General features: G+C 45.6%; 1 protein-coding gene across 1 annotated transcript in view; it reads right to left on the bottom strand.

Annotated features, from left to right (window-relative positions):
• The window catches only part of mr (anaphase promoting complex subunit morula), a 226,098-nt gene extending 206,005 nt beyond the window's left edge, over nucleotides 1–20,093 (bottom strand). The window contains exons 1-2 of the mRNA XM_068394152.1: nucleotides 19,954–20,093; nucleotides 13,879–13,988 (exon numbers count right to left, since the gene is read on the bottom strand). Of these exons, the coding sequence (XP_068250253.1) occupies nucleotides 13,879–13,988; nucleotides 19,954–20,028 (185 nt within the window). The 5' untranslated portion in view covers nucleotides 20,029–20,093. The remainder of the gene's footprint in view (nucleotides 1–13,878; nucleotides 13,989–19,953) is intronic.
• Nucleotides 20,094–25,775: the final 5,682 nt, after the last annotated feature.

Here is a 25,775-nt window from a genome sequence, read left to right as displayed (position 1 = left end):
TAAACAAAAATTAATGGCAGTCCTGAATAGGCGAGGAGGGAGAGCGGAAACAGCCGCTCTCCATCCCAGCCAAAAGTAAAGTGACTAAATCACAGGAGTGTGTGAACGGGAGTGGTAGCAAGGTACCTCCCCCCTACCCCCACTAACTAGCGGTGTGGGTAGATAACCCTCGCTAAATTTTAATGGCTCGTCATTTCACCTCAGCCGAAAGTATAACCCCTAATAAATAGCGTGGTTTGTATTCTAGTTATGGAACAAATCAACGATTGCACAAAAATATAGTCCCAAAATCATAGAAAAATAAATCATGTTTCTTGCTATCCAGTCAAAATAAAATGCAATGACATTAAAGTAACTTTTACAAAGGAGAGTGAAAACATTAAAGCCAGTTCAAAAATAAACGAAAGCACTCCCTCACATCAAAATGATATTTTCATTATAAAATGTTATTTTCATTAGTAAAATAAATTTTTGAATATACTTACCCGATAATCATGTAGCTGTCAACTCCGTTGCCCGACAGAAATCTAAGGAGGGATACGCCAGCTATCACAATACTAGAAGGGGGTGTACTAACCAGCGCCACCTGTGGCCAGGTACTCAAGTACTTCTTGTTGACACCTCCTCAATTATTCCTCGGTCCCACTGGTTCTCTATGGGGAGGAAGGGAGGGTCAATTAAATCATGATTATCGGGTAAGTATATTCAAAAATTTATTTTACTAATGAAAATAACATTTTTCAATATTAAACTTACCCGATAATCATGTAGCTGATTCGCACCCAGGGGGGTGGGTGAAAACCAGTGTACAAGATTAAAGGATAGCCAAGTATCCCCAAATTTCATATAACAGTTATCTCCAATAACAAATGAAATAATAAGTACCTGGTAAGGAAGTCGAATTGAACCGTTACTCTGCCTCTTTTTTAAGTTCGTCTTCCTTACTGAGCGCAGCGTTCCTCTTGGAGGCTGAATCAACCCAAGGTGCTAAAGTATATAGGGTTGCAACCCCTACTAAAGGACCTCTACACAACCTTTAACCTAGGCGCTTCTCAAGAATGAATTGACCACCCGCCAAATCAAAAGGATGCGGAAGGCTTCTTAGCCTACCGTAACAACCATAAAAACAACAATAAAAGAATTCAAGAGAAAAGTTAAAAAGGTTATGGGATTAAGGGAATGTAGTGGCTGAGCCCTCACCTACTACTGCACTCGCTGCTACGAATGGTCCCAGGGTGTAGCAGTTCTCGTAAAGAGACTGGACATCTTTCAGATAAAATGATGCAAACACTGACTTGCTCCTCCAATAGGTTGCATCCATTACACTCTGCAGAGAACGGTTTTTATTAAAGGCCATCGAAGTAGCTACGGCTCTTACTTCGTGGGTCCTTACCTTCAGCAATGCAAGGTCTTCCTCCTTTAAGTGAGAATGTGCTTCTCTGATCAGAAGCCTTATATAATACGAAAGCCCATTCTTGGACATGGGTCTCGAGGGTTTCTTGATGGCACACCATAAGGCTTCTGACTGTCCTCGGAGAGGTTTAGACCTCTTGAGATAATATTTGAGAGCTCTGACAGGGCAAAGAACTCTCTCAAGTTCGTTACCTACCATGTTGGAAAGGCTAGGTATCTCGAACGATCTAGGCCAAGGACGTGAAGGAAGTTCGTTCTTTGCTAGGAATCCAAGCTGGAAAGAACATGTAGCAGACTCGGTCGTGAAACCAATGTTCTTGCTGAAGGCATGAACCTCACTGACTCTCTTAGCTGTTGCCAGGCAAACGAGAAAAAGGGTCTTGAGGGTAATGTCCTTGTATGAAGCTGACTGGAGAGGTTCGAACCTAGATGTCATAAGGAACCTTAAGACTACGTCTAAATTCCAGCCTGGAGTGGAAAGACGACGATCTTTAGACGTCTCAAAAGACTTAAGAATGTCTTGAAGGTCCTTGTTGGAAGACAGGTCCAAACCTCTATGGCGGAGAACTGAGGCCAACATACTCCTATATCCCTTAATCGTAGGAGCTGAAAGGGATCTCTCATTCCTAAGATGAAGCAGGAAGTCAGCTATTTGGGTCACAGAGGTATTGGTAGAGGATATCGAATTGGCTCTACACCAGCTTCGGAAGACCTCCCACTTAGACTGGTAGACCCTACGAGTGGAAACCCTTCTTGCTCTGGCAATAGCCCTGGCTGCCTCCTTCGAAAAGCCTCAAGCTCTAGCGAATCTTTCGACAGTCTGAAGGCAGTCAGTTGAAGAGCGTGGAGGTTTGGATGTAACCTGTCTACGTGAGGTTGACGTAGAAGGTCCACTCTTAGAGGTAGAGTCCTGGGGAAGTCTACTAGCCATTGTAGTACCTCTGTGAACCATTCTCTTGCAGGCCAAAGGGGAGCAACCAGCGTCAGCCGTGTCCCTTCGTGCGAGACGAATTTCTGCAGAACCTTGTTGATTATCTTGAACGGAGGGAATGCGTACAGGTCGAGATGGGACCAGTTCAGTAGAAAGGCATCCACATGAACTGCTGCAGGGTCTGGAACAGGAGAACAAAACAGAGGAAGTCTCTTGGTCATGGAGGTGGCAAACAGATCTATGGTAGGTTGACCCCACAAGGTCCAAAGTCTGTTGCACACACTCTTGTGGAGGGTCCATTCCGTGGGAATGACCTGATTCCTTCTGCTCAGACGATCTGCTGACACGTTCATATTGCCCTGGATGAACCTCGTGACTAGAGAGAGGTTTAGACTTCTTGACCAAATGAGGAGGTCCCTTGCGATCTCGTAAAGGCTCCTCGAATGGGTCCCTCCTTGTTTGGAGATGTAAGCCAAGGCTGTGGTGTTGTCCGAGTTCACCTCCACCACTTTGCCTAGCAGGAGGGACTTGAAGTTCAACAGGGCTAGATGAACTGCCAGCAGTTCCTTGCAGTTGATGTGGAGAGATCGTTGTTCCTCGTTCCACATTCCGGAGCATTCCTTTCCGTCCAAGGTTGCACCCCAGCCCGAGTCCGATGCATCTGAGAAGAGATGAAGATTGGGGGTCTGAATGGCCAAGGATAGACCCTCTCTGAGAAGGAGGTTGTGCTTCCACCACAGGAGAGTGGTCTTCATCTCTTGGTTGATAGGGATAGAGATTGCTTCTAGAGTCGAACTCTTGTCCCAATGAGCTGCTAGGTGGAATTGAAGAGGGCGGAGGTGGAGTCTGCCCAGCTCGACAAACAGGGCTAGGGACGAGAGAGTCCCTGTGAGACTCATCCACTGTCTCACTGAGCAACTGCTCCTCTTCAGCATGCTCATGATGCACTCTAGGGCTTGGCTTATCCTGGGGGCCGATGGAAAAGCCCGAAAACTCTGACTCTGAATCTCCATTCCCAGATACACGATGGATTGTGAGGGAATGAGTTGAGATTTTTCCAAATTGACTAATAGACCCAGGTCTCTGATAAGGTCTAAAGTCCAATGAAGATTCTCCAGACAACGACGACTCGAGGAGGCTCTCAACAGCCAGTCGTCTAGGTAGAGGGAGGCTCTGATGTTTGACAAGTGAAGGAATTTGGCTACATTCCTCATCAGAAGGGTAAAGACCATAGGAGCTGTGCTTAGGCCAAAACACAGGGCTTGGAATTGGTAGACGACCTTTCCGAAAACGAATCTTAGGAAAGGTTGGGAGTCTGGATGAATCGGAACGTGAAAATAAGCATCTTTCAAGTCCAATGAGACCATCCAGTCCTCCTGTCTGACCGCTGCTAAGACCGACTTGGTCGTCTCCATCGTGAACGTCAGCTTGGTGACATACTCGTTGAGAGCGCTGACGTCCAGCACAGGTCTCCAACCTCCTGTCTTCTTGGCCACAAGAAAGAGACGGTTGTAGAAGCCCGGGGATTGATGGTCCCGGACTATAACCACAGCCTTCTTCTGCACAAGAAGCGACACCTCCTGGTGCAAAGCTAGTCTCTTGTCCTCCTCTTTGTAGTTGGGAGAGAGGTTGATGGGCGAAGTGGTCAGAGGTGGTTGAAGGTAGAATGGAATCCTGTAACCGAACCTCAGCCAACTGACAGACTGTGCGTCTGCACCTCTCATCTCCCAAGCTCGCCAGAAGGTCTTGAGTCTGGCTCCTACTGTCGTCTGGAGAAGCGGAGAGTCAGTGTTTTCCTTTGGATGGCTTGGATCCTTTCCTGGACTTGCCTCTGTAAGAGTCTGGACGGGAGCTTCCTCGGCTGGGGGCTCTACCAAGAAAGGGCGGTATGAATCTAGTCGCAGGGGTATCAGCCACTGGGGAGCGGTAAGTCTTAGGGACTGAGGTGGAAGCCTTAGACTTACGAGCCGAAGAAGCTACAAGATCGTGCGTGTCCTTCTGTATCAAGGCAGCAGACAAATCTTTAATGAGCTCTTCGGGAAAAATAAACTTCGAAAGAGGAGCAAACAGAAGTTGTGACCGTTGGCAAGGGGTAATGCTGGCGGAAAGGAAAGAACACAGCTGTTCTCTTTTCTTCAACACCCCTGATACAAACAAGGACGCTAGCTCGCCCGATCCATCTCTGATGGCCTTATCCATACAGGACATTAACAGCATGGCAGAATCTTTGTCCGTATGAGAGGTTTTCTTGCTGAGGGCCCCCAGGCACCAGTCGAGAAAATTAAACATTTCAAAAGCTCTAAACACCCCTTTAAGCAAGTGATCCAGGTCTGAGAAGGTCCAACACACTTTTGAGCGTCTCATAGCAGATCTTCGAGGCGAGTCTACCAGACTTGAGAAGTCAGCCTGGGCAGAGGCAGGTACTCCCAAGCCTGGTGCTTCCCCTGTGGCATACCAAACGCTCGCTTTCGAAGTGAGCTTCGTTGGAGGGAACATGAAGGAAGTCTTGCCAAGAAGTTGCTTAGACTGCAGCCACTCCCCTAAGATCCTAAAAGCCCTCTTGGAGGATCTAGCTAGGACAAGCTTGGTATAGGAAGACTGAGCTTGTTGCACTCCCAGCGAAAACTCAGATGGTGGAGAGCGGGGAATAGCTGAGACAAAATGGTCTGGATAAACCTCCCTGAGAAGAGCCAAGACCTTGCGAAAATCAAGAGACTGTGGAGAGAGCTTGGATTCGTCCACGTCCGAAGAGGGATCAAGGTGTGCCTCCTCATCATCCGAAACCTCAACCCCAGAATGAGGCGACGGGATCGGATACGAATGCTGAACCGCAGAGTCAGAACGAGCAGGAACAACAACAGAGGTGGAAGGAGGAGGTGCAGCAAGTTCCTGTTCCTGTTCCTGTGGTATGAGTGGAGCGTGAAGAGACCGAGGCTGTGCAGAACAAGGTAAAGTTCCCGCAAGCAGAGATGTCTGAGGAGCAGGATCAGGGTGCACGGGTAGAGCTCGGTGCAGCAGCTGAGGAGACTGACTCACAGGTGGAAGAGGTTGTTGTACCTCCACCGAGAGTTGCACCGCCGGTGGAGCAGCCAGGGGAGGAGGAGGAAGAGTGGAGTAATCCTCCTGATCCCAAACTGAAGGTTGCCTTAAAGAAGGCTGATGCTGAACAACACTGGGAACAGTGAACACAGAAAGTGGTTCAACATCGTACGCCTGGCAGATGGAGCTGCGACTGGGTGCAGCGAGTGCAGGCGGGTGCAGCACAGGCTGAACGGGTGCAGGAGGTTGGTGCACCACCGGTGCAGGCGGGTGCAGCATAGGCTGAACGGGTGCAGGAGGTTGGTGCACCACCGGTGCAGGCGGGTGCAGCACAGGCTGAACAGGTGCAGGAGGTTGGTGCACCACCGGTGCAGGCGGGTGCAGCACAGGCTGAACGGGTGCAGGAGGTTGGTGCACCACAGGTGCAGGAGGTGCAACACTCTCAGCACGACACTCACGCATCAGGTCCGAAAGCTGAGCTTGCATGGACTGAAGCATAGACCACTTGGGATCAGCAGAGACAGTAGCAGACTGAGGTAAAGCCATAACAGTGGTTGCACCACCGGTGCAGCTCTGTTGTACCTTACTCCTCTTGGGCGGAGTACAGTCGCTAGATGACTGAGGCGAGTCGGAGCTGAGCCAACGACTGCAACCTGGCTGAGCACTCGAGGGCTGGACTCTGCGTTTAAGCGGTCTAGAGACCTGAGACCAACGTTTCTTCCCCGAGAGAAGATCAGCGGACGAGCGGAAGACGGGCTCAATCGTCTGCAAGTGGGAGTGACGGTCTGTGGAAGACACGCCCGCAACCACTGAGGATAATTCTGTGCGCCTAACAAGGCCTGCCGAACCCTTATGCCCTTCGACATTGCTTCTCCCCTGGGCTTGGGAGCTTGCAAGAGGTCCCGGACTGGGAGAACGACTGGCTCGCACAGAAAAATCCCCACGCACCACACTGGCACTAACACTAGTACAAGGCACTGCACCGACACTAGCACTCGTCACAGCACTGGCACTAACTTCACCCACTGCACTCTTGGCCTTCAACTCTTTCACTTCGGCCATCAGAGACTTATGGTCACTTACCACTGACTCTACCTTATCGCCTAAAGCCTGAATAGCGCGTAAAACCACTGACATATCAGGCGGAGGGCACACAGTAGGATCGGGGGTAGCCACTACAGGGGTAGGATCAGGAAGGGGATCATGAGATGAGGAAAATAAAGAAGAGTGAGAAGAACTCCTCCTAGCTCTAATTCTCTCTAACTTAGAAGAATACTTTAAAAGTCGGACAAAATCCAATTCCGAAAGTCCGGCGCATTCCTCACATCGATTTTCTAACTGACAGGGTCTGTCCCTACAGTCAGAACAAGCGGTGTGAGGATCTACCGAGGCCTTCGGAATACGTCTATTGCAAGACCTACAACGTCTATGGGAGGGGGCTTGCGAAATGTCAGACATTTTGTTTTCAAGAGAAGTCAAAGGGAGATCCAAAAAACAAGCAAAAATTCGTTAACCGTTAAACTGAATTAAATAAAAGCTATCTAGCTAATATCAGAAGGTTTCTAGTAATGCGACAGCCGTAAATCAAAGAGAATACATCACCAAATAAGCGAGAATAAACTCGAAGACCATAAGCGTATCCCAGAACGTCTAGCCGGAGGCACGACAGAGGAATAATTGAGGAGGTGTCAACAAGAAGTACTTGAGTACCTGGCCACAGGTGGCGCTGGTTAGTACACCCCCTTCTAGTATTGTGATAGCTGGCGTATCCCTCCTTAGATTTCTGTCGGGCAACGGAGTTGACAGCTACATGATTATCGGGTAAGTTTAATATTGAAAAATAAATTTTTGAATATACTTACCCGGTGAATATATAAATAGCTGACGTCTCCGACGGCCCGACAGATTCCAAAAAACTCGCGAGCGATCGTCATGAAGGTTGCGGGTGTGCCCACCAGCGCCGCCTATCGGCCAGATACCGCATATACTTCTCAACCACTCCAGTTCTTCTCAGTCCGCAGGGTCTCTATCGGAGAGGAAGTGAGGGCCTTTAATATTATATATTCACCGGGTAAGTATATTCAAAAATTTATTTTATAATGAAAATATCATTTTTAAATATCAAACTTAGCCGGTGAATATATAAATAGCTGATTCACACCCATGGTGGTGGGTAGAGACCAGTATTATCACAATAAAGGCGTATATGCTCAAGAGTTTTTTGACAAATATTTCATAAAAACAAACTTAAGTATAGGTACCTAGTAAGGAAGCTGACTCTGATGATTACTCTGCCTCATTAGTCCGCTTTCCTCACGAAGCCCAGCCATCCTCTCAGGATGCTGAAAGACTCCCAGGAGCTGTTATATCCAGGGCGAACACCCCTATAACAGGACCTCATCAATACCCTTAATCTGGGCGCTCTCAAGAAACAACATTTGACCACCCGCCAAACCAAAAAGATTGCAAAAGACTTCCTAGTCTTCCGTACAACCCAAGACAAGATTAAAAAATTTCAAGAGAAGATTAAAAGGATATTGGGATTAAGGGAATGTAGTGGTAGAACCCTCACCCACTACTGCACTCGCTGCAACGAATGGACCCAGTGTGTAGCAGTCCTCATAAAGAGTCTGGACGTCTTCCAAGTAAAATGAAGCGAACACCGACTTGCTCCTCCAAAAGGTCGTGTCCATAATACTTCGAAGGGATCTATTTTGCTTAAATGCCACCGAAGTCGCTATCGCTCTCACTTCGTGAGCCTTGACCTTAAGCAAACTAAGATCCTTCTCACTTAAATGAGAATGTGCCTCCCGGATTAAAAGTCTAACAAAGTAAGATAACGCATTCTTAGACATGGGCAACGAGGGCTTCTTAACGGAGCACCATAAAGCCTCAGAACAACCTCGTGTTGGTTTAGTTCTAGATAAGTAAAATTTAAGAGCTCTAACGGGGCACAGCACTCTTTCAACTTCATTACCTACGATCTCCGAAAGACTAAGTATTTCAAAAGATTTAGGCCAAGGACGAGACGGAAGTTCATTCTTGGCCAAAAAACCAAGTTGAAGAGAACATATTGCTTTATTTGTCGAGAAGCCGATGTTCTTACTAAAAGCATGGATCTCACTGACCCTTTTAGCCGAAGCCAAGCTAACCAAGAAAAGTGTCTTGAGGGTAAGATCCTTCAGGGAGGCTGAATTTAAAGGCTCAAACCTGTCTGACATTAGGAACTGTAGGACCACGTCTAAGTTCCAAGCAGGAGTTGAAATACGACGCTCCTTAGAGGTCTCGAAAGACTTAAGGAGGTCTTGGAGATCTTTGTTATTCGAAAGATCCAAGCCTCTATGCCTGAAAACAGAAGCCAACATGCTTCTGTAGCCTTTAATGGTGGATGCAGAGAGGGAGCGACCGTTTCTCAGATATAGGAGAAAATCCGCAATCTGCGCTAGAGGTACTGGAGGAGGAAATAGAGGAGGACTTGCACCAATCTCTAAATACCTCCCACTTCGACTGGTAGATCTTGATGGTAGAGGATCTTCTAGCCCTCGCGATCGCTCTAGCTGCCTCCTTCGAAAATCCTCGAGCTCCTGAGTCTTTTTCGATAGTCTGAAGGCAGTCAGACGAAGCGCGGGGAGGCTTTGATGAAATCTCTTTACGTGAGGCTGCCGTAAGAGATCCATCCGCAAAGGTAGACTCCTTAGAACGTCTACCAGCCATAGAAGTACCTCTGTGAACCACTCTCTCGCGGGCCAGAGGGGAGCAACCAACGTCAACCTGGTCCCTTCGTGAGAGGCGAACTTCTGCAACACCTTGTTGAGTATCTTGAACAGTGGAAAGGCGTAAGCGTCCAGGTGAGACCAGTCCAACAGAAAGGAATCTATGTGGGCCGCCTCTGGATCTGGGACTGGAGAGCAATAAGTCGGGAGCCTTTTGGTCAGCGAGGTCACAAAGAGATCGATGGTGGGTTGACCCCAAGTCATCCAAAGACTCTTGCACACATCCTTGTGGAGCGTCCACTCTGTAGGGATCACCTGACCTCTTCGTCTGAGACAGTCCGCCAAGACGTTCAACTTCCCTTGGACGAACCTCGTCAAAAGCGAGACGTTTCGATCTTTTGACCAGATGAGGAGGTCCCTTGCGATGACGAAAAGAGCGTGGGAGTGAGTGCCTCCTTGCTTGGAGATGTAAGCCAAGGCCGTGGTATTGTCTGCATTCACTTCTACCACCTTGTTTCGAAGCAGACTCTTGAAACTCGTCAGTGCTAAATGGACTGCCAACAGCTCCTTGCAGTTGATGTGAAGGCTCCTCTGGTCTGCCGCCCAAAGACCCGAGCATTCCAGACTGTCCAGAGTCGCCCCCCAACCCAAATCCAACGCGTCTGAAAATAACACATGGTTTGGGTTCTTGACTGCCAGAGACAGACCTTCTCGAAGTCTTATATTGCTGTCCCACCAGGCCAGGCAAGTCTTGACTGGTTCGGAGATAGGAATTGAGACCGCCTCCAAAGTTTTCTCCTTGTTCCAATGGGAGTCTAGGTGGAACTGGAGAGGGCGTAGGTGAAGTCTCCCTAGAGAGATAAACTGTTCCAGGGATGAAAGCGTCCCTAGGAGGCTCATCCAGCTTCTCATAGAGCAACGGTTTTTCTCTAGCACGAGACGGACTTTGAGCAAAGCCTGCTTGATCCTGTTGGCAGACGGAAAAGCCCGAAAAGCTAGACTTTGTATCTCCATCCCCAAATAGAGAATCGTTTGGGAGGGAGTCAGCTGAGACTTCTCTATGTTCACCTAGAGGCCCAACTCCTTCGCAAGATCCAAAGTCCACTGTAGGTCCTGCAGACAGCGATGACAGGACGACGCTCTGAGTAACCAGTCGTCCAGGTACAGGGAGGCTCTGATCCCCGACAAATGTAGGAACTTTGCTACAATTCTCATGAGCCTCGTAAAAACAAGAGGAGCAGGGCTGAGGCCGAAGCACAGTGCTCGGAATTGGTACACCACATTCCTGTATACAAACCTTAGATAAGGTTGAGAGTCTGGATGTATCGGAATGTGGAAGTACGCATCCTGCAAGTCGAGAGAGACCATCCAGTCTCCCTCTCTGACTGCTGCTAGAACGGATTTGGTGGTCTCCATCGTAAACTTTGTTTTGACAACAAAAACGTTGAGAGCACTGACATCCAGCACTGGCCTCCAACCTCCTGTGTGCTTTGGAACTAGGAAGAGACGGTTGTAAAAACCTGGGGATTGAAGGTCCGAGACTTTCACCACCGCCCCCTTCTCTAACAACTGAGACACCTGCAGATGTAATGCCTGTCTCTTCGACTCCTCTTGATACCTGGGAGAGAGGTCTATCGGATCGTTTACTAGAGGAGGTCTCCGTACAAAAGGGATTTTGTAACCCTCCTTTAGCAACAACACAGACTCCCTGTCTGCACCCCTCTTCTCCCAGGCCTGCCAGAAGTTGGTCAATCTGGCCCCTACTGCTGTCTGAGGACGTGGGCAGTCAGACTCTGCCACGGGAGGATTTAGATCCTCTCTTCTTACCCCGCTTACTATCGGCACGAGAGCCTCCCTTACTGGGAGCTCTGCCACGAAAGGGCGGGATAAACCTTGTCGCTGGAGTATCAAATTTAGGTCTGTTGACATAAGAGGACGAAGGTACAGCCTTACGAGCAGACGTGGCCATGAAATCATGAGTGTCCTTCTGTACAAGAGACGCTGCGATATCTCTAATAAGCTGCTGCGGGAACAGGGCAGAAGACAATGGCGCAAAGAGAAGTTTTGACCTTTGACAAGGAGTGACACCTGCAGACAGAAAAGAACAAAGAGTCTCTCTCTTCTTAAAAACCCCTGCTGTGAAAGTGGCAGCAAGTTCATTAGAGCCATCTCTAATAGCCTTGTCCATGCAGGACATAATTTGCACAGAGACATCACGGTCTGCTGACGAGATCTTCCTACTCAAGGTTCCCAGAGACTAGTCCAAAAAGTTGAAAACCTCAAAGGCCCGATAAATCCCTTTGAGGAGATGATCTAGGTCTGACGAGGACCAGCAAACTTTCGAGCGTCTCATGGCCAGACGACGAGGAGAGTCTACGAGGCTTGAGAAATCTCCCTGGGCAGAGACAGGCACTCCCAAGCCGAGAACTTCTCCCGTGTCATACCAGACGCTCGCACGAGAAGCCAGTTTGAAAGGGGGAAAAGCAAAAGCTGACTTCCCCAAATTCCTCCTGGTCATTAACCAGTCGCCCAATAAACGCAAAGCTCTCTTAGAAGAGCGAGAGAGCACTAACTTCGTGAACGACGGAGTCAAAGAAGCTAGGCCCAGCGTGAACTCAGATGGGGGCGAACGAGGAGCAGCAGACACAAAATGATCAGGAAACAGGTCCTTAAAAATCAGCATGATCTTCTTGAAATCAAGAGAGGGCTGAGCAACCCTAGGCTCCTCTCCATCCGAAAGAGTCCCCAAAGGAACATCAGTTGGAAGGGGATCAACGACTTCCTCAACCGAAGGAACTTCCTCCGACAACGGCTGAGTCTCGCGATACGGAGAGACATGTCGAGGAGGCAACGCTTGACAGGCTATGTCAACATGCGACGGAGCCGCAGCAACAGCTGAGGTAACGACGTCACGCCGCGGCTGCAAAGACTGAAAGTCTTGAGACTGACAAACAACAACAGCCTGAGTCGACTGCCGTTCGACATCACGTTGGGACTACATTGACTGCTGGGTCTGAGCATGAAAAACAAAACCCGACTGCGGTGACTGACGTTCAACGTCACGTTGGGGCAACGGAATCGGTCGACGAACGTCACTTCGAGACTGCGGCGACAGTTGCTGAACGTCACCTTGAGTCTGCGGCAAAAGGGGTCCCACGTCACGTGACTGACGTGAATGACGGGGAACACGATCAGAATCGCGTTTAACAGCACTGACAACGTTAGCGCTAATATCATAAGGACGAGAAAACACTCGTTTAGGTGGCTGAAGGCCAGAGTCACGCATGTCGGACTGGCGAACCGCAAGCTAAGGATCTTTACGAACCTGCTCATGCTCATAAACCTCCATTAACGAGGAAAGTTTAGACTGCATGTCCTGCAGGACACTCCACTTCGGGTCAACGGGAGTCGGAACGGGCCGTGACGTCGGCAACGTCTGTGCATGCAAATCATCGCACCTAACGAGACCCTCGGACTCCGTGTCACGCTTTCGCTTAACAGGCGAACAGCCATCCGATGACTGAAAGTGGTCAGAGCTGCCCCAATGGCTACAGCCAGGACGCTGGACCTGTCCTAAAGGGACTGACTTGCGCTTTAAGGGTCTAGAAACCTTACGCCAAGGTTTCTTATGCGGCAAATCATCGGAAGACGAGGAGAACTTAGTCTCCCCCGTCTTATGGTAAGGACGTTCTTGATGAGAAACGTCTGATACCATAGAGGGAACGTCTGTACGTCGGTTTACACCTCTCGCTCCCTTAAGTCCTACGACATTCCTTCTCCCTGGTGCAGGGGAGCCTGAAAGAGGTCTCGGACTAGGGGAGCGACAAGCACGAACAGACGAACCCTCGGTCGCAACACTAAACACATTTTGCGCACTTTCCACTTTACCACTTTGATTTTCTACTTTACCACTTTGACTCTTTAACAACTTAACATCGGACATAAGCTGGTTCCTGTCCGAGGCTAAGGTCTCAACCTTCTCACCTAATGCTTGAATAGCTAAAAACATATCGCGCATTGAAGGTTCATGAGTGCTAATAGGGGGTTCAGAAACTACCACTACAGGGGAAGGATTAGGTTCAGGGGCATGGGAGGAGGAAAATTCTAAAGATCTAAATGAGCTTCTCCTCACCCTATCTCTTTCGAGTTTACGAGTATACTTTTCATACTCTAACCACTCGAATTCCGATAAAACCACACACTCCTCACACCGATCTCCTAATTGGCAGGATTTACCCTGCCAATTAGCACAAACATTATGAGGGTCGATAGAGGCTTTCGGAAGACGTTTGTTACAATCTTTCGCACATTTGCGATATACAGGAGAAGGGTCAGCCATTATGAACAACCAGAGAAAATCCAAAGGAAAGCCAAGTTCATCAACAAAAAACAAAAAGCAAAACAGGTTTCAAGAGTTTTATTGAAGGAACACACCAACACAGCGAAAGCCAATAAAACCCAAAACAAAGTACTTCACCAATTCGGTAGAAAACTCCAGGTCTAGAGCGAGCGGAACCAATGTTGTCGGTGACACCGACAGAGAAGAACTAGAGTGGTTGAGAAGTATATTCAGTATCTTGCCGATAGTCGGCGCTGGTGGGCACACCCGCAACCTTCATGGCGATCGCTCGCGAGTTTTTTGGAATCTGTCGGGCCGTCGGAGACGTCAGCAATTTATATATTCACCGGCTAAGTTTAATATTTAAAAACAACTCATAATGCCTACTCAATTTTTCAAAATATCCCTCTTCTAATTCTTCCTTTTCTGAACATCAATCTTACCTTAACTCATGCCAAATGGCATCCAGTGCGAGATCAATAATAAGCTGTCCTGCTCCGTGCTGCTGGACAAGCTGCAAGACAAGGTTAAAATCTTCATGTTCTGTATTCGTCTGGAAAAGAAATAAAACTCAAGACCTCTAAGTCAAATACAACTTGGATTTCTATTTTATCCAGATCACTTGTTTTGCTGACAGCTCCTGGTAATAATAAAAAATGGCACAAATCTTTTCAAATATTCTTTAAAAGAGGGAAATGGAGTGACTTAATTAGATTAGTATAATATACAAATATCAAACAAATCTTAATTCTACTAACTTAATCTATAGACTCCTGTAATTTTTCAATAGAATGCATACAAAAATTTTATATAATTAGTATTTTTGGGCTTAGACCATGTCGTCCTGATGGAAGGTTCCTTCAGTAGCTTCCCAAGGGTATATATGACTACAGTAGATATTCCCAGAGAATTAAACTAAAGGTTTCACAGAATTCTAACTTCTGGCCCGAGTACCCATAAGGTTTCCCTTTAGGATATCGTATAATAACAGGGGACGTATGCTTGACACGCCACATAGCTATCTGCACCCCACATAGCGTTTATGCTTCGAGGGGAAGCTGGTGGTAAGTTATGGGAGGAGCCGATACAAAGTTCTCCTCCTCCATTACTGTTACGGTACTCAGATGATGTCATAAACGACGCCATGTTGGCCTCCATCTTGGTTGACGTCATAACCGCGCGCCTTCTCATTCCTTCGCTTGTAGCGTCTATGACCAGGTGTTTTTTCCCAGTTTTTCGCTATTATTTCCCAGCATGTCGCAATCTTCAGCCTCTTCTGCTTCTGGAAAGTTGAGTACCATATTCTTATATTGTATAAATCAGCTCTGGCCGAAAAGTAACGCCTTAGAGCTGTTGCCTAAACCGGAGGCGTCCTGACGCTGTTGTTCGCTTCGCATGCTTCATATAGTTAGTCAGAACAACTTTCCCGGTTTCTTAACTAATTATCAGTATTAGTTATTTAGTCTTCATTGGTAGGAATTAGTTATATTATGCCGATAGTATTCATTTTTCAGCGAGTGTAGGTAGCCAAAATTGTGACGCTAAAATTGCTAGCCTATACCCTAGGCTCGATAGCCTAGGCGTTTTAGTTTACTTTCATGCATGGTATAACAAGTGTTCCTAGTGTTAATCTATGATATGAAGATATTAGGCATTTATACATATAAGATTCAGTGATTGCACATGGGTTTTTCTCCTTCTAGGAAGTATACAAGGGGTTTTGATGGTCTTGGTAGTCGACTCCCTTGCACCTAACTAACGGCTTAAGGCTTTTGTATACTTTCACATCTCCCCGGTTACCTTTGCACTAAGGTAATCTCTCCTCCCTCTGAGGTAGCCTAGGCTACATCCTAGCCCTCCTTACCTTGAATCGTATTCAAGTGAGGTTAGGCTAGGATCTTCTTTCCCTGCCCAAACCCATAGTTCATGAGCTTTGAGTTGGGGTCAGAACCTCAGAGTATCAGTCATTTGCTCCCAGCTACCCCATTAGGCGAATGAACTTTCCTTTTGGTCTCCGCTGGACGGCAAAAGAGGGGGGGGGGGGCTCTGCCCTCCCCCCTAAGCCACACCTGGTAGGGTTACGACCCTTCCTCCCTGTGGCCTAGCGACTTGTCCTACACCTACCTTCTCCGGGCTAGGGGATATACTTCCCCTAGCCTTGGTTAGGCAGGCCCTGGGATTCTGTTTCTTTATAGTTTGGAATGGCACGGCCATGCTGTTCTTTTACTGTTCTAACCTACCCTAGGCTGGAGAACGAATTCTTCCTATACCTAGGATAGTGCCAGTACTGAAACAGAACCCCCCCCCCCCCCTTAGAGTGTTGGGGAAGGCTCACACCAACCCCCACACTCCTTCTCATGACCCTTTTCCCCTCCCCTTCTGTCCTTTGGTGATGGCCTAGCCATCACACCTCTGTCCACCATCCTACAACTCGACCGAGTGCCGGCGGGTTGTGGGGTCGGCCCGGTCCTTCACCTGTTAGTCCGAACTGCTAAGTTTCCCGCATATAGTTGAACTATGGGATTGCGTAACGACAGGTCGGTCTGCCGGCGGAAGACCTCCCTACTATCTTAGAGTGTTCTTCAGTCCTCCCTTGGACCGCCATCCGCAACTCTAGCTGACTACCAGTTTAGTTGTGGCTGGATGGAAGCCTGATCATACTCTTCCTTCCATTTGAACCCTCCTTCTCGAGGAAGGCGAGGTTAGGGTAGTGAGCTGCCGCCCTTCCCTCTTCCTTCCTCTATGCTTTCTCTATAAATCAAGTGCCGGTCCACTGTCGCACAACTCTGCCGGCAACAGCCGACAGCTTAGCCTAGGTCTCCTCTCTGTCCCATAGATTGAAGTCAGGTTTGGAGTACCTACAGCCGGTTGCCTGCCGACTGCCGGGGGCCGCCGACATGTCGGAGATCTGCCATCAATCGCGAGGTTGTCGCCCTTTCCCCACCACATAGACTGATGGCTGGGAGGAGTTACCCTCAATCGGAGACTCGCTGGCGCCTGATGTGCCTCCGACGCATCGGCGGGCTGCCGGCTCCACCTAATTCATATTATGAAAGTGGACTGTCACCTTACTCTACCCTCCCGGCAATACGCCGTCAGTGTCTATTATATAGCTGTATACGATAGCCAGTTCATCTATGGTATAGTACATAGGCTACCCTAGTCAGAAAACTATACTGTATAGTTATGCAGTAAATACATTCTAACATACTTGTGCATCCATGCGCAGTCCCTTGCCGGGACCTACTCAAATTGGGGATAATTATTTCCCCTTTTCACTAATGCTCAATGAACTCAGCTCTCTCCCTTTCACCATTGCTAATACCCTGGAGGAAGTACTAGCTGTACTATCCCTACTGGATAACTTCCCCCTTATGGCTTACTCGAAGGAAAGCCCTAGAGTTAGTAGTGGTGTAAGGTCGCGGCAATTGGCTGGGCGGGATTCACAAGTATGTGTCTTTTCTGCTTCATTTCCAGATTACCTATCCTAAGCTTACACTTGGAAAGGAATCCTATAATGTAATTGAGATTACTTTAAGACTAATCTAAGATTACTTTAAGTCAATGTTATAGACTTCCATATACTCATGTACCCCTTTCTTCTTTACAGGAGGAGTACATCCGGTGTGAAAGCGCCTTTTGCAGCGTTCGGCACCGGGACTTCTATGGCCACCTGGCGTGCTGAACCCACGCCAGCTGCTCCGTCACCCAAGGATCTCTACAATATTGGAACCTGCAGGTCTGCACTGTTTCCAAGGACCTGCTCAGCGAGGCATTCGAGGCCCCCCTGTCAGCGGAGGCCAGGAACAATGCTCGCGAGAAACTACGCAAGTGGGTGCATGATTTCCAGAAGAATGCCACGGGGCCCTATCTCCCTAGTGAGAAGATGAGAGCTTTGCTCTTCCCTAAGGCATCTGCGGATGCCATCATCACCAAACCGGAGATCCCGTGTCCAACTGCCGGTTGATCCAGACGTTTTGGACGCACTCCAGGACATCCACCTCGATGATGATGAGCGGATGTCAGAGGTGTCGGATACCACCGAGAGGACCCTGATGGCCAAGGGTCAAGAAGAGGAACCTACAGAGGCTCCTGACTCCGAAGAAGGCACCCCTGCACCCTCTATCACTTCTGTAGTCATCACGGAACCAGTCCCCTCTACTTCGTCCACCCCTATGCACACAAGCTTGAAAAAGGTCTTAGGCTAGGCGAACGACAGGATCGCGCAGAAGCACCCTCCACAACACTAAACCATTTAGCCGAACTTTTAACACTTGATAGGTCGCCTGTGCGTCAACTTTTAAGCAAATTAATTTCGGACATCATTTGGTTCTTGTCCGCCGCTAACGATTCAATTCTTACACCGAGAGCTTGAATAACGGACAACATATCCCTCATCGTAGGTTCCTTCGGTTCCTGATCTACCACTACGGGGGAAGGATTAGAAACAATGACATTGGATACAGGTAATTCTACAGAACGGGAAGAACTGCGTCTAATTCTGTCTCTCTCTAGTCTCTAAGTATAGCGCTCATAAGCTAACCACTCATTTTCTGTTAAAGAACAATATTCTTCGCACAGATCCCCAAAAGTACAAGTTTTACCCCTACATTTTACACAAAAATAGTATGTGGATCAATAGAAGCTTTAGGAAGATGAGTATGACATCCTTTAATACACTTTCTATACTGTATACAGGGGAGGGGTCGGCCATATTGAAAAGTTATGAGAGAGATCAAAACAACAACAAGGTTCAAAACTAATTAAATAAACCCAAAACAATAAATATTTCAAGATAATACGAAAGAGAAATTACTATAGCGAAAGCCCAAAACCAAAAGACAGTGTATATCACCAAATAAACCGTCCAAATCAAAGTAAGTTGAGAGTGAATTTCCATCGTTCCAGCCAGCAATGGCGACAGAAAAGGTTTGAATTGGTTGGATTAGTTCGGCCTGTCTACCGCGAGGGCGCTAGTATACACCTGGCATATCTGCGATTGCCGCGAGATTTTGAATTTCTGCCAGGCGTCCAGGGACTTTAGCCATTCTTATATAACAAGCGGGTAAGTTTTATGTTTAAAATAATTTATTACAGTACAGAAGAGAATCAGAGTAACTCAATAATGATTTATTCACATGGCAAAATTAATAAGTGAAATATTAACCACAATTTACAACACAAAATATTGAAATTGATAAACTGAATGAACCGTGGGATTATCCCCCAAACGGAATAAATAAAATCAAAATCTTACGATAAATAACTTATGCGGTAGGCTGCTGTGAGGTCCCAACATGTAGTCAGTGACTTCAAGAAATTATCAACATACCAAAAAGTAAAAGTACATTAATTTCCATGCACGCAGCCCGAAAAGTGTATCGTTAGTTACCTAAACTTAACTTATGAGACAAATAGAAGCTTATCTAAAGGGGGAATGGCCATTAATTGAACTCACACGTGTGAGGAACTGACCGCTGATATACAAAGGCTCCTAGGTGGGTTAGTAAGGTTGGGGTGTATATATGATAGCGGCCACCTGCATGTATGATAACGGCTAACTTAGAATACGGCAGTGTAAGGGGGGTCGCAGGGGGGCGTCAGTGATCCCATTAGGCAAGTAGGTAAGGACACGGCTTCTAGGTTAGGTGGGAAAGTTCAGCTTAGTTGATGTCCATTTTTGATCCACAAGGAAGGAACTGGCTGCTGACATACAAAGGCCCAAAAAGGTTCTGTGTCCTCTTACAAATCTTGAAACTGTTGAATAATCAAGTTTTATACTGTTCTCGCACACCCAAAGTCCGAGGTTCGCAACTGTGTCCTTCAGGAATTGGGCTCCATAACGGTAAAATTGCTTATTTGCAATGGAAATAAAGGTCAAATTCGTTGAAAGTACACAGCTTATGTATATCAGCGGCCAATTCCTGGGGTGTATGTATGATAGCAGCCACTTGTGTTTGATTACGGCTAACTTAGAATACGGCAGTAGGGGGTAGCAGGGGGAGGTCAGCCCCCCGTTAAGTAGGAAGGACAAGGTTTGTAGGTTAGGTTAGAGGGGAAAGTTTAGTTTGGTTGATGTCCATTTTTAATCCACAAGGAAGGAACTGGCCGCTGATATACAAAAGCTCCAGGGATGTAGGTATCATAGCGGCCACACTTATGTATCATTTTTGCTAACTTAGAATACAGCAGTGTAAGGGGGGTCACAGGGGGATCTTCACTCCCCCGTTACATAAGTAGGTAAGGACACTGCTTGTAGGTTAGGTTAGGGGGGTAGCTGTAATCAATCATGCAGGTGACCGCTATCATACATGCACCCCGAAAGTACACTATACTGAGGGAAAAGCTTTTTACTTATGAGCAATCTCCAGTTTTTTTCTAAAATTTTACCAGTACTCAAGTCTAGGGTACAATGAGTACCCATTGAGTGGTATAACCTATACGAAAAAAGCATGAATTATTACGTAGGAAGTATTGGTATATAATAAAAATTAGCCAGAGAAATTATGCTAACTTACTTCAGAAAAGTTGCCATCAATGCAGAACGTTTTCTTCATAATATCCCAATGACGTTTTAGGTCTTGTTTTGACATTTTGAAACTCAAAGATTGGCACGACAGAGGTCGACGGTCAGACGCCGCCTACGAGGAGATGTACTACCCTTCAAATTTTAGATTTATTATGTAATCTAAATGAGAGTTTTTACTATATTGAACGTTGTTAATATCCTATTTTTAATATGATTTTATTTTCTATAATTTAAAATTGAAATAATCATAAGTGATAAAGTAAAGCAATTGAATTAACCTGGATGATTTTGTGAAACAATACTAATAATATTTGTATCAGATCAGATCAGATTCACGTTGAGGCTTTGCCTTTACATCGGCGCCTCTTGTATCTTTTAGTTTTGTGTCCCTTATTTTCACTAGTTTTTCTCTTTTCATCCACATTTGTTGTAGTATACTTTTCTTGTTTTCAATATTTTCTTCACAAATCAACAAAATCTTCAAGTTCCAGTTCTTCTTCGTTCACTTTGTAACACGACGTTACAAATATGTAATTTTATGAAAGGAATGTTTGAACAGGTTGCAACCACACCTTATTGGGGGTTAATGTTTGAACAGGTTGCAACCACACCTTATTGGGGGTTAATGTTTGAACAGGTTGCAACCACACCTTATTGGGGGTTAATGTTTGAACAGGTTGCAACCACACCTTATTGGGGGTTAATGTTTGAACAGGTTGCAACCACACCTTATTGGGGGTTAATGTTTGAACAGGTTGCAACCACACCTTATTGGGGGTTAATGTTTGAACAGGTTGCAACCACACCTTATTGGGGGTTAATGTTTGAACAGGTTGCAACCACACCTTATTGGGGGTTAATGTTTGAACAGGTTGCAACCACACCTTATTGGGGGTTAATGTTTGAACAGGTTGCAACCACACCTTATTGGGGGTTAATGTTTGAACAGGTTGCAACCACACCTTATTGGGGGTTAATGTTTGAACAGGTTGCAACCACACCTTATTGGGGGTTAATGTTTGAACAGGTTGCAACCACACCTTATTGGGGGTTAATGTTTGAACAGGTTGCAACCACACCTTATTGGGGGTTAATGTTTGAACAGGTTGCAACCACACCTTATTGGGGGTTAATGTTTGAAAAGGTTGCAACCACACCTTATTGGGGGTTAATGTTTGAACAGGTTGCAACCACACCTTATTGGGGGTTAATGTTTGAAAAGGTTGCAACCACACCTTATTGGGGGTTAATGTTTGAACAGGTTGCAACCACACCTTATTGGGGGTTAATGTTTGAAAAGGTTGCAACCACACCTTATTGGGGGTTAATGTTTGAAAAGGTTGCAACCACACCTTATTGGGGGTTAATGTTTGAAAAGGTTGCAACCACACCTTATTGGTGGTTAATGTTTGAAAAGGTTGCAACCACACCTTATTGGGGGTTAATGTTTGAACAGGTTGCAACCACACCTTATTGGTGGTTAATGTTTGAAAAGGTTGCAACCACACCTTATTGGGGGTTAATGTTTGAACAGGTTGCAACCACACCTTATTGGTGGTTAATGTTTGAACAGGTTGCAACCACACCTTATTGGGGGTTAATGTTTGAACAGGTTGCAACCACACCTTATTGGTGGTTAATGTTTGAACAGGTTGCAACCACACCTTATTGGGGGTTAATGTTTGAACAGGTTGCAACCACACCTTATTGGTGGTTAATGTTTGAAAAGGTTGCAACCACACCTTATTGGTGGTTAATGTTTGAAAAGGTTGCAACCACACCTTATTGGGGGTTAATGTTTGAACAGGTTGCAACCACACCTTATTGGGGGTTAATAGTAGAAATGGGAATATTGTCAGTTTAAAATAGAGTTAGAGTACAAAAAGGTGATGCTGTTTCATAACATCAGATAATAAACGACTAGTTTAAGTTCATATAAGCCAATATCAAATCTGTCATATTTTTCGAAAATTATTGAAACTGCTGTACACGAACAAACCAGGAAATATCTAAAACAATCTAATGCCTTACCTGATGATCAATCTGCATAAAGAGAAAATTAATCAACAGAAACAACAGTGTTAGCGATTAAAAATGACATAGCAGAATGACAAGTGTTGCATTCTTGTGATGCTGGATCTAAGTGCAGCATTTGATACTGTAGAACATACATATCTGATGGAAGACCTTAAAGCTGTGGGCATCGTAGAACGAGCATATGACTGGTTTGTGAGTTATCTTTAAAACCACAAAGTTAAAGTAGTAATATCACATGTTGAATCTGAGACAAGAAAACTAACCAAAGGGGTGCCTTAATGCAGTGTACTAGGTCCTCTCCTGTTTGAAATTTACACGATTGAACTGGCAAATATACTTGAAACTCACAGAGTTAAGTTTAAAACATATGCTGATGATACACAATTCTATTTTCCAATAGAATCAGTTGATGAAGCTAAAAGAGAGATACATGAAATAATGAATGACATTAAGGCTTGGATGTTAACAAAAAAGCTCAAGCTCAATGAAGATAAAAGTGAATGTATCATTTTTGGAAATGAAAGAGATATAAAAAGAATCGAATGCTTCCAAAGAATTGAAATAGGTCAATCGATCATTGACCTAAAGAAATCCGTCAGAAATCTTGGAGTAATCATGGATGATAGACTGGCAATGAATGAACATATAAATAATATGGTAAGATATTGTAACTATCACATTAAAAACATAGCATTTATTGGTAAATACTTAAATGAAAAATCTATGGTCATACTCATTAATCACCACATATTTTCAAGAATTGATTACTGCAACTCACTGTTCCATGGCTTACCAAATTATCAGCTGAAGAAAATTCAGAGTACAAAACAGAGCCGCTAGATTAATAAAAGGACTACACAATAGGGACAGAATTACCCCTGCACTAATTAAACTACACTGGCTGCCGGTAAAAGTGAGACTTGAATACAAGCTACTCTTATTAACGTTTAAGATACTGAACCAAAATATCTAAAAGAATGCCTGAACAAACTAGAACTAGAAATGAATGTTATCATAAGACACACGAGTGACAAACATAGACTATCTGAACCAAGAACAAATAGTAAATTTGGTGATATGGCTTTTAGCTACTGTGCGCCTGGGCATTATAATAAACTGCCATCTGAAATGAAGGACCTAAAGGGAACAATTGAATTTAAGAAGAAACTAAAGATATTACTATTCACAAGATCATATGATTTGGAAGATGCTACAATCAAGGAATTGTATAAGTTATAATGAAAATGTTTCGTTAGATGATTGATATGGACCCGCCCGAGAAGTAGTTCACTCGACTTCAGTGGAGAGTTGGATTTAAACCCAAAACAAGTAAACATGTAGTTAAGGAGATAGTGGATGACCAAATCAGGGAACCATATTGGGAATGATGGGAAAAAGTGTTAGAGAAATATGTAAAAAATATCATATCAAAATTGAAGAAATAAGATAGTATAAAAAGCAAGAAATTAAGAAAGAAATAAAAAGTAAAGTGTCCTATGGAATTAAAAGGAAGATAGAAGAAAAGAAAGTAGAAATTACTAAAATATTTTCATTATAAAATAAATTTTTGAATATACTTACCCGGTGAATATATAAATAGCTGACGTCTCCGACGGCCCGACAGATTCCAAAAAACTCGCGAGCGATCGCCATGAGGGTTGCGGGTGTGCCCACCAGCGCCGACTATCGGCCAGATACCGCATATACTTCTCAACCACTCCATTTCTTCTCAGTCCGCCAGGTCTCTATCGGGGAGGAAGTGAGGGCCTTTAATATTATATATTCACCGGGTAAGTATATTCAAAAATTTATTTTATAATGAAAATATCATTTTTAAATATTAAACTTAGCCAGTGAATATATAAATAGCTGATTTACACCCATGGTGGTGGGTAGAGACCAGTATTATTACAATAAAGGCGTATATGCTCAAGAGTTTTTGACAAATATTTCATAAAAACAAACTTAAGTATAGGTACCTGGTAAGGAAGCTGACTCTGATGATTACTCTGCCTCATTAGTCCGCTTTCCTCACGAAGCCCAGCCATCCTCTCAGGATGCTGAAAGACTCCCAGGAGCTGTTATATCCAGGGCGAACACCCCTATAACAGGACCTCATCAAAACCCTTAATCTGGGCGCTCTCAAGAAACAACATTTGACAACCCGCCAAACCAAAAAGATTGCGAAAGACTTCCTAGTCTTCCGTACAACCCAAGACAAGATTAAAAACATTTCAAGAGAAGATTAAAAGGATATCGGGATTAAGGAAATGTAGTGGTAGAACCCTCACCCACTACTGCACTCGCTGCAACGAATGGACCCAGTGTGTAGCAGTCCTCATAAAGAGTCTGGACGTCTTTCAAGTGAAATGAAGTGAACACCGACTTGCTCCTCCAAAAGGTCGCGTCCATAATACTTTGAAGGGATCTATTTTGCTTAAATGCCACCGAAGTCGCTATTGCTCTCACTTCGTGAGCCTTGACCTTAAGCAAACTACGATCCTTCTCACTTAAATGAGAATGTGCCTCCCGGATTAAAAGTCTTACAAAGTAAGATAACGCATTCTTAGACATGGGCAACGAGGGCTTCTTAACGGAGCACCATAAAGCCTCAGAACAACCTCATATTGGTTTAGTTCTAGATAAGTAAAACTTAAGAGCCCTAACGGGGCACAGCACTCTTTCAACTTCATTACCTACGATCTCTGAAAGACTAGGTATTTCAAAAAATTTAGGCCAAGGTCGAGACGGAAGTTCGTTCTTGGCCAAAAAACCAAGTTGAAGAGAACATATAGCTTTATTTGTCGAGAAGCCGATGTTCTTACTAAAAGCATGGATCTCACTGACCCTTTTAGCCGAAGCCAAGCTCACCAAGAAAAGTGTCTTGAGGGTAAGATCCTTCAGGGAGGCTGAATTTAAAGGCTCAAACTTGTCTGACATTAGGAACTGTAGGACCACGTCTAAGTTCCAAGCAGGAGTTGAAATACGACGCTCCTTAGAGGTCTCGAAAGACTTAAGGAGGTCTTGGAGATCTTTGTTATTCGAAAGATCCAAGCCTCTATGCCTGAAAACAGAAGCCAACATGCTTCTGTAGCCTTTAATGGTGGATGCAGAGAGGGAGCGACCGTTTCTCAGATACATGAGAAAATCCGCAATCTGCGCTACAGAGGTACTGGAGGAGGAAATAGAGGAGGACTTGCACCAATCTCTAAATACCTCCCACTTCGACTGGTAGATCTTGATGGTAGAGGATCTTCTAGCCCTCGCGATCACTCTAGCTGCCTCCTTCGAAAATCCTCGAGCTCTTGAGAGTCTTTCGATAGTCTGAAGGCAGTCAGACGAAGCGCGGGGAGGCTTTGATGAAGTCTCTTTACGTGAGGCTGCCGTAAGAGATCCATCCGTAAAGGCAGACTCCTTGGAACGTCTACCAGCCATAGAAGTACCTCTGTGAACCACTCTCTCACGGGCCAGAGGGGAGCAACCAACATCAACCTGGTCCCTTCGTGAGAGGCGAACTTCTGCAACACCTTGTTGAGGATCTTGAACGGTGGAAATGCGTAAGCGTCCAGGTGAGACCAGTCCAACAGAAAGGAATCTATGTGGGCCGCCTCTGGATCTGGGACTGGAGAGCAATAAGTCGGGAGCCTTTTGGTCAGCGAGGTCGCAAAGAGATCGATGGTGGGTTGACCCCAAGTCATCCAAAGACTCTTGCACACATCCTTGTGGAGGGTCCACTCTGTAGGGATCACCTGACCTCTCCGACTGAGACAGTCC

Source organism: Palaemon carinicauda, chromosome 19 (assembly GCF_036898095.1).
Source record: "Palaemon carinicauda isolate YSFRI2023 chromosome 19, ASM3689809v2, whole genome shotgun sequence".
Classification (NCBI taxonomy): Eukaryota; Metazoa; Arthropoda; class Malacostraca; order Decapoda; family Palaemonidae; genus Palaemon; species Palaemon carinicauda.
This window is presented reverse-complemented; position numbering and strand designations above follow the sequence as displayed.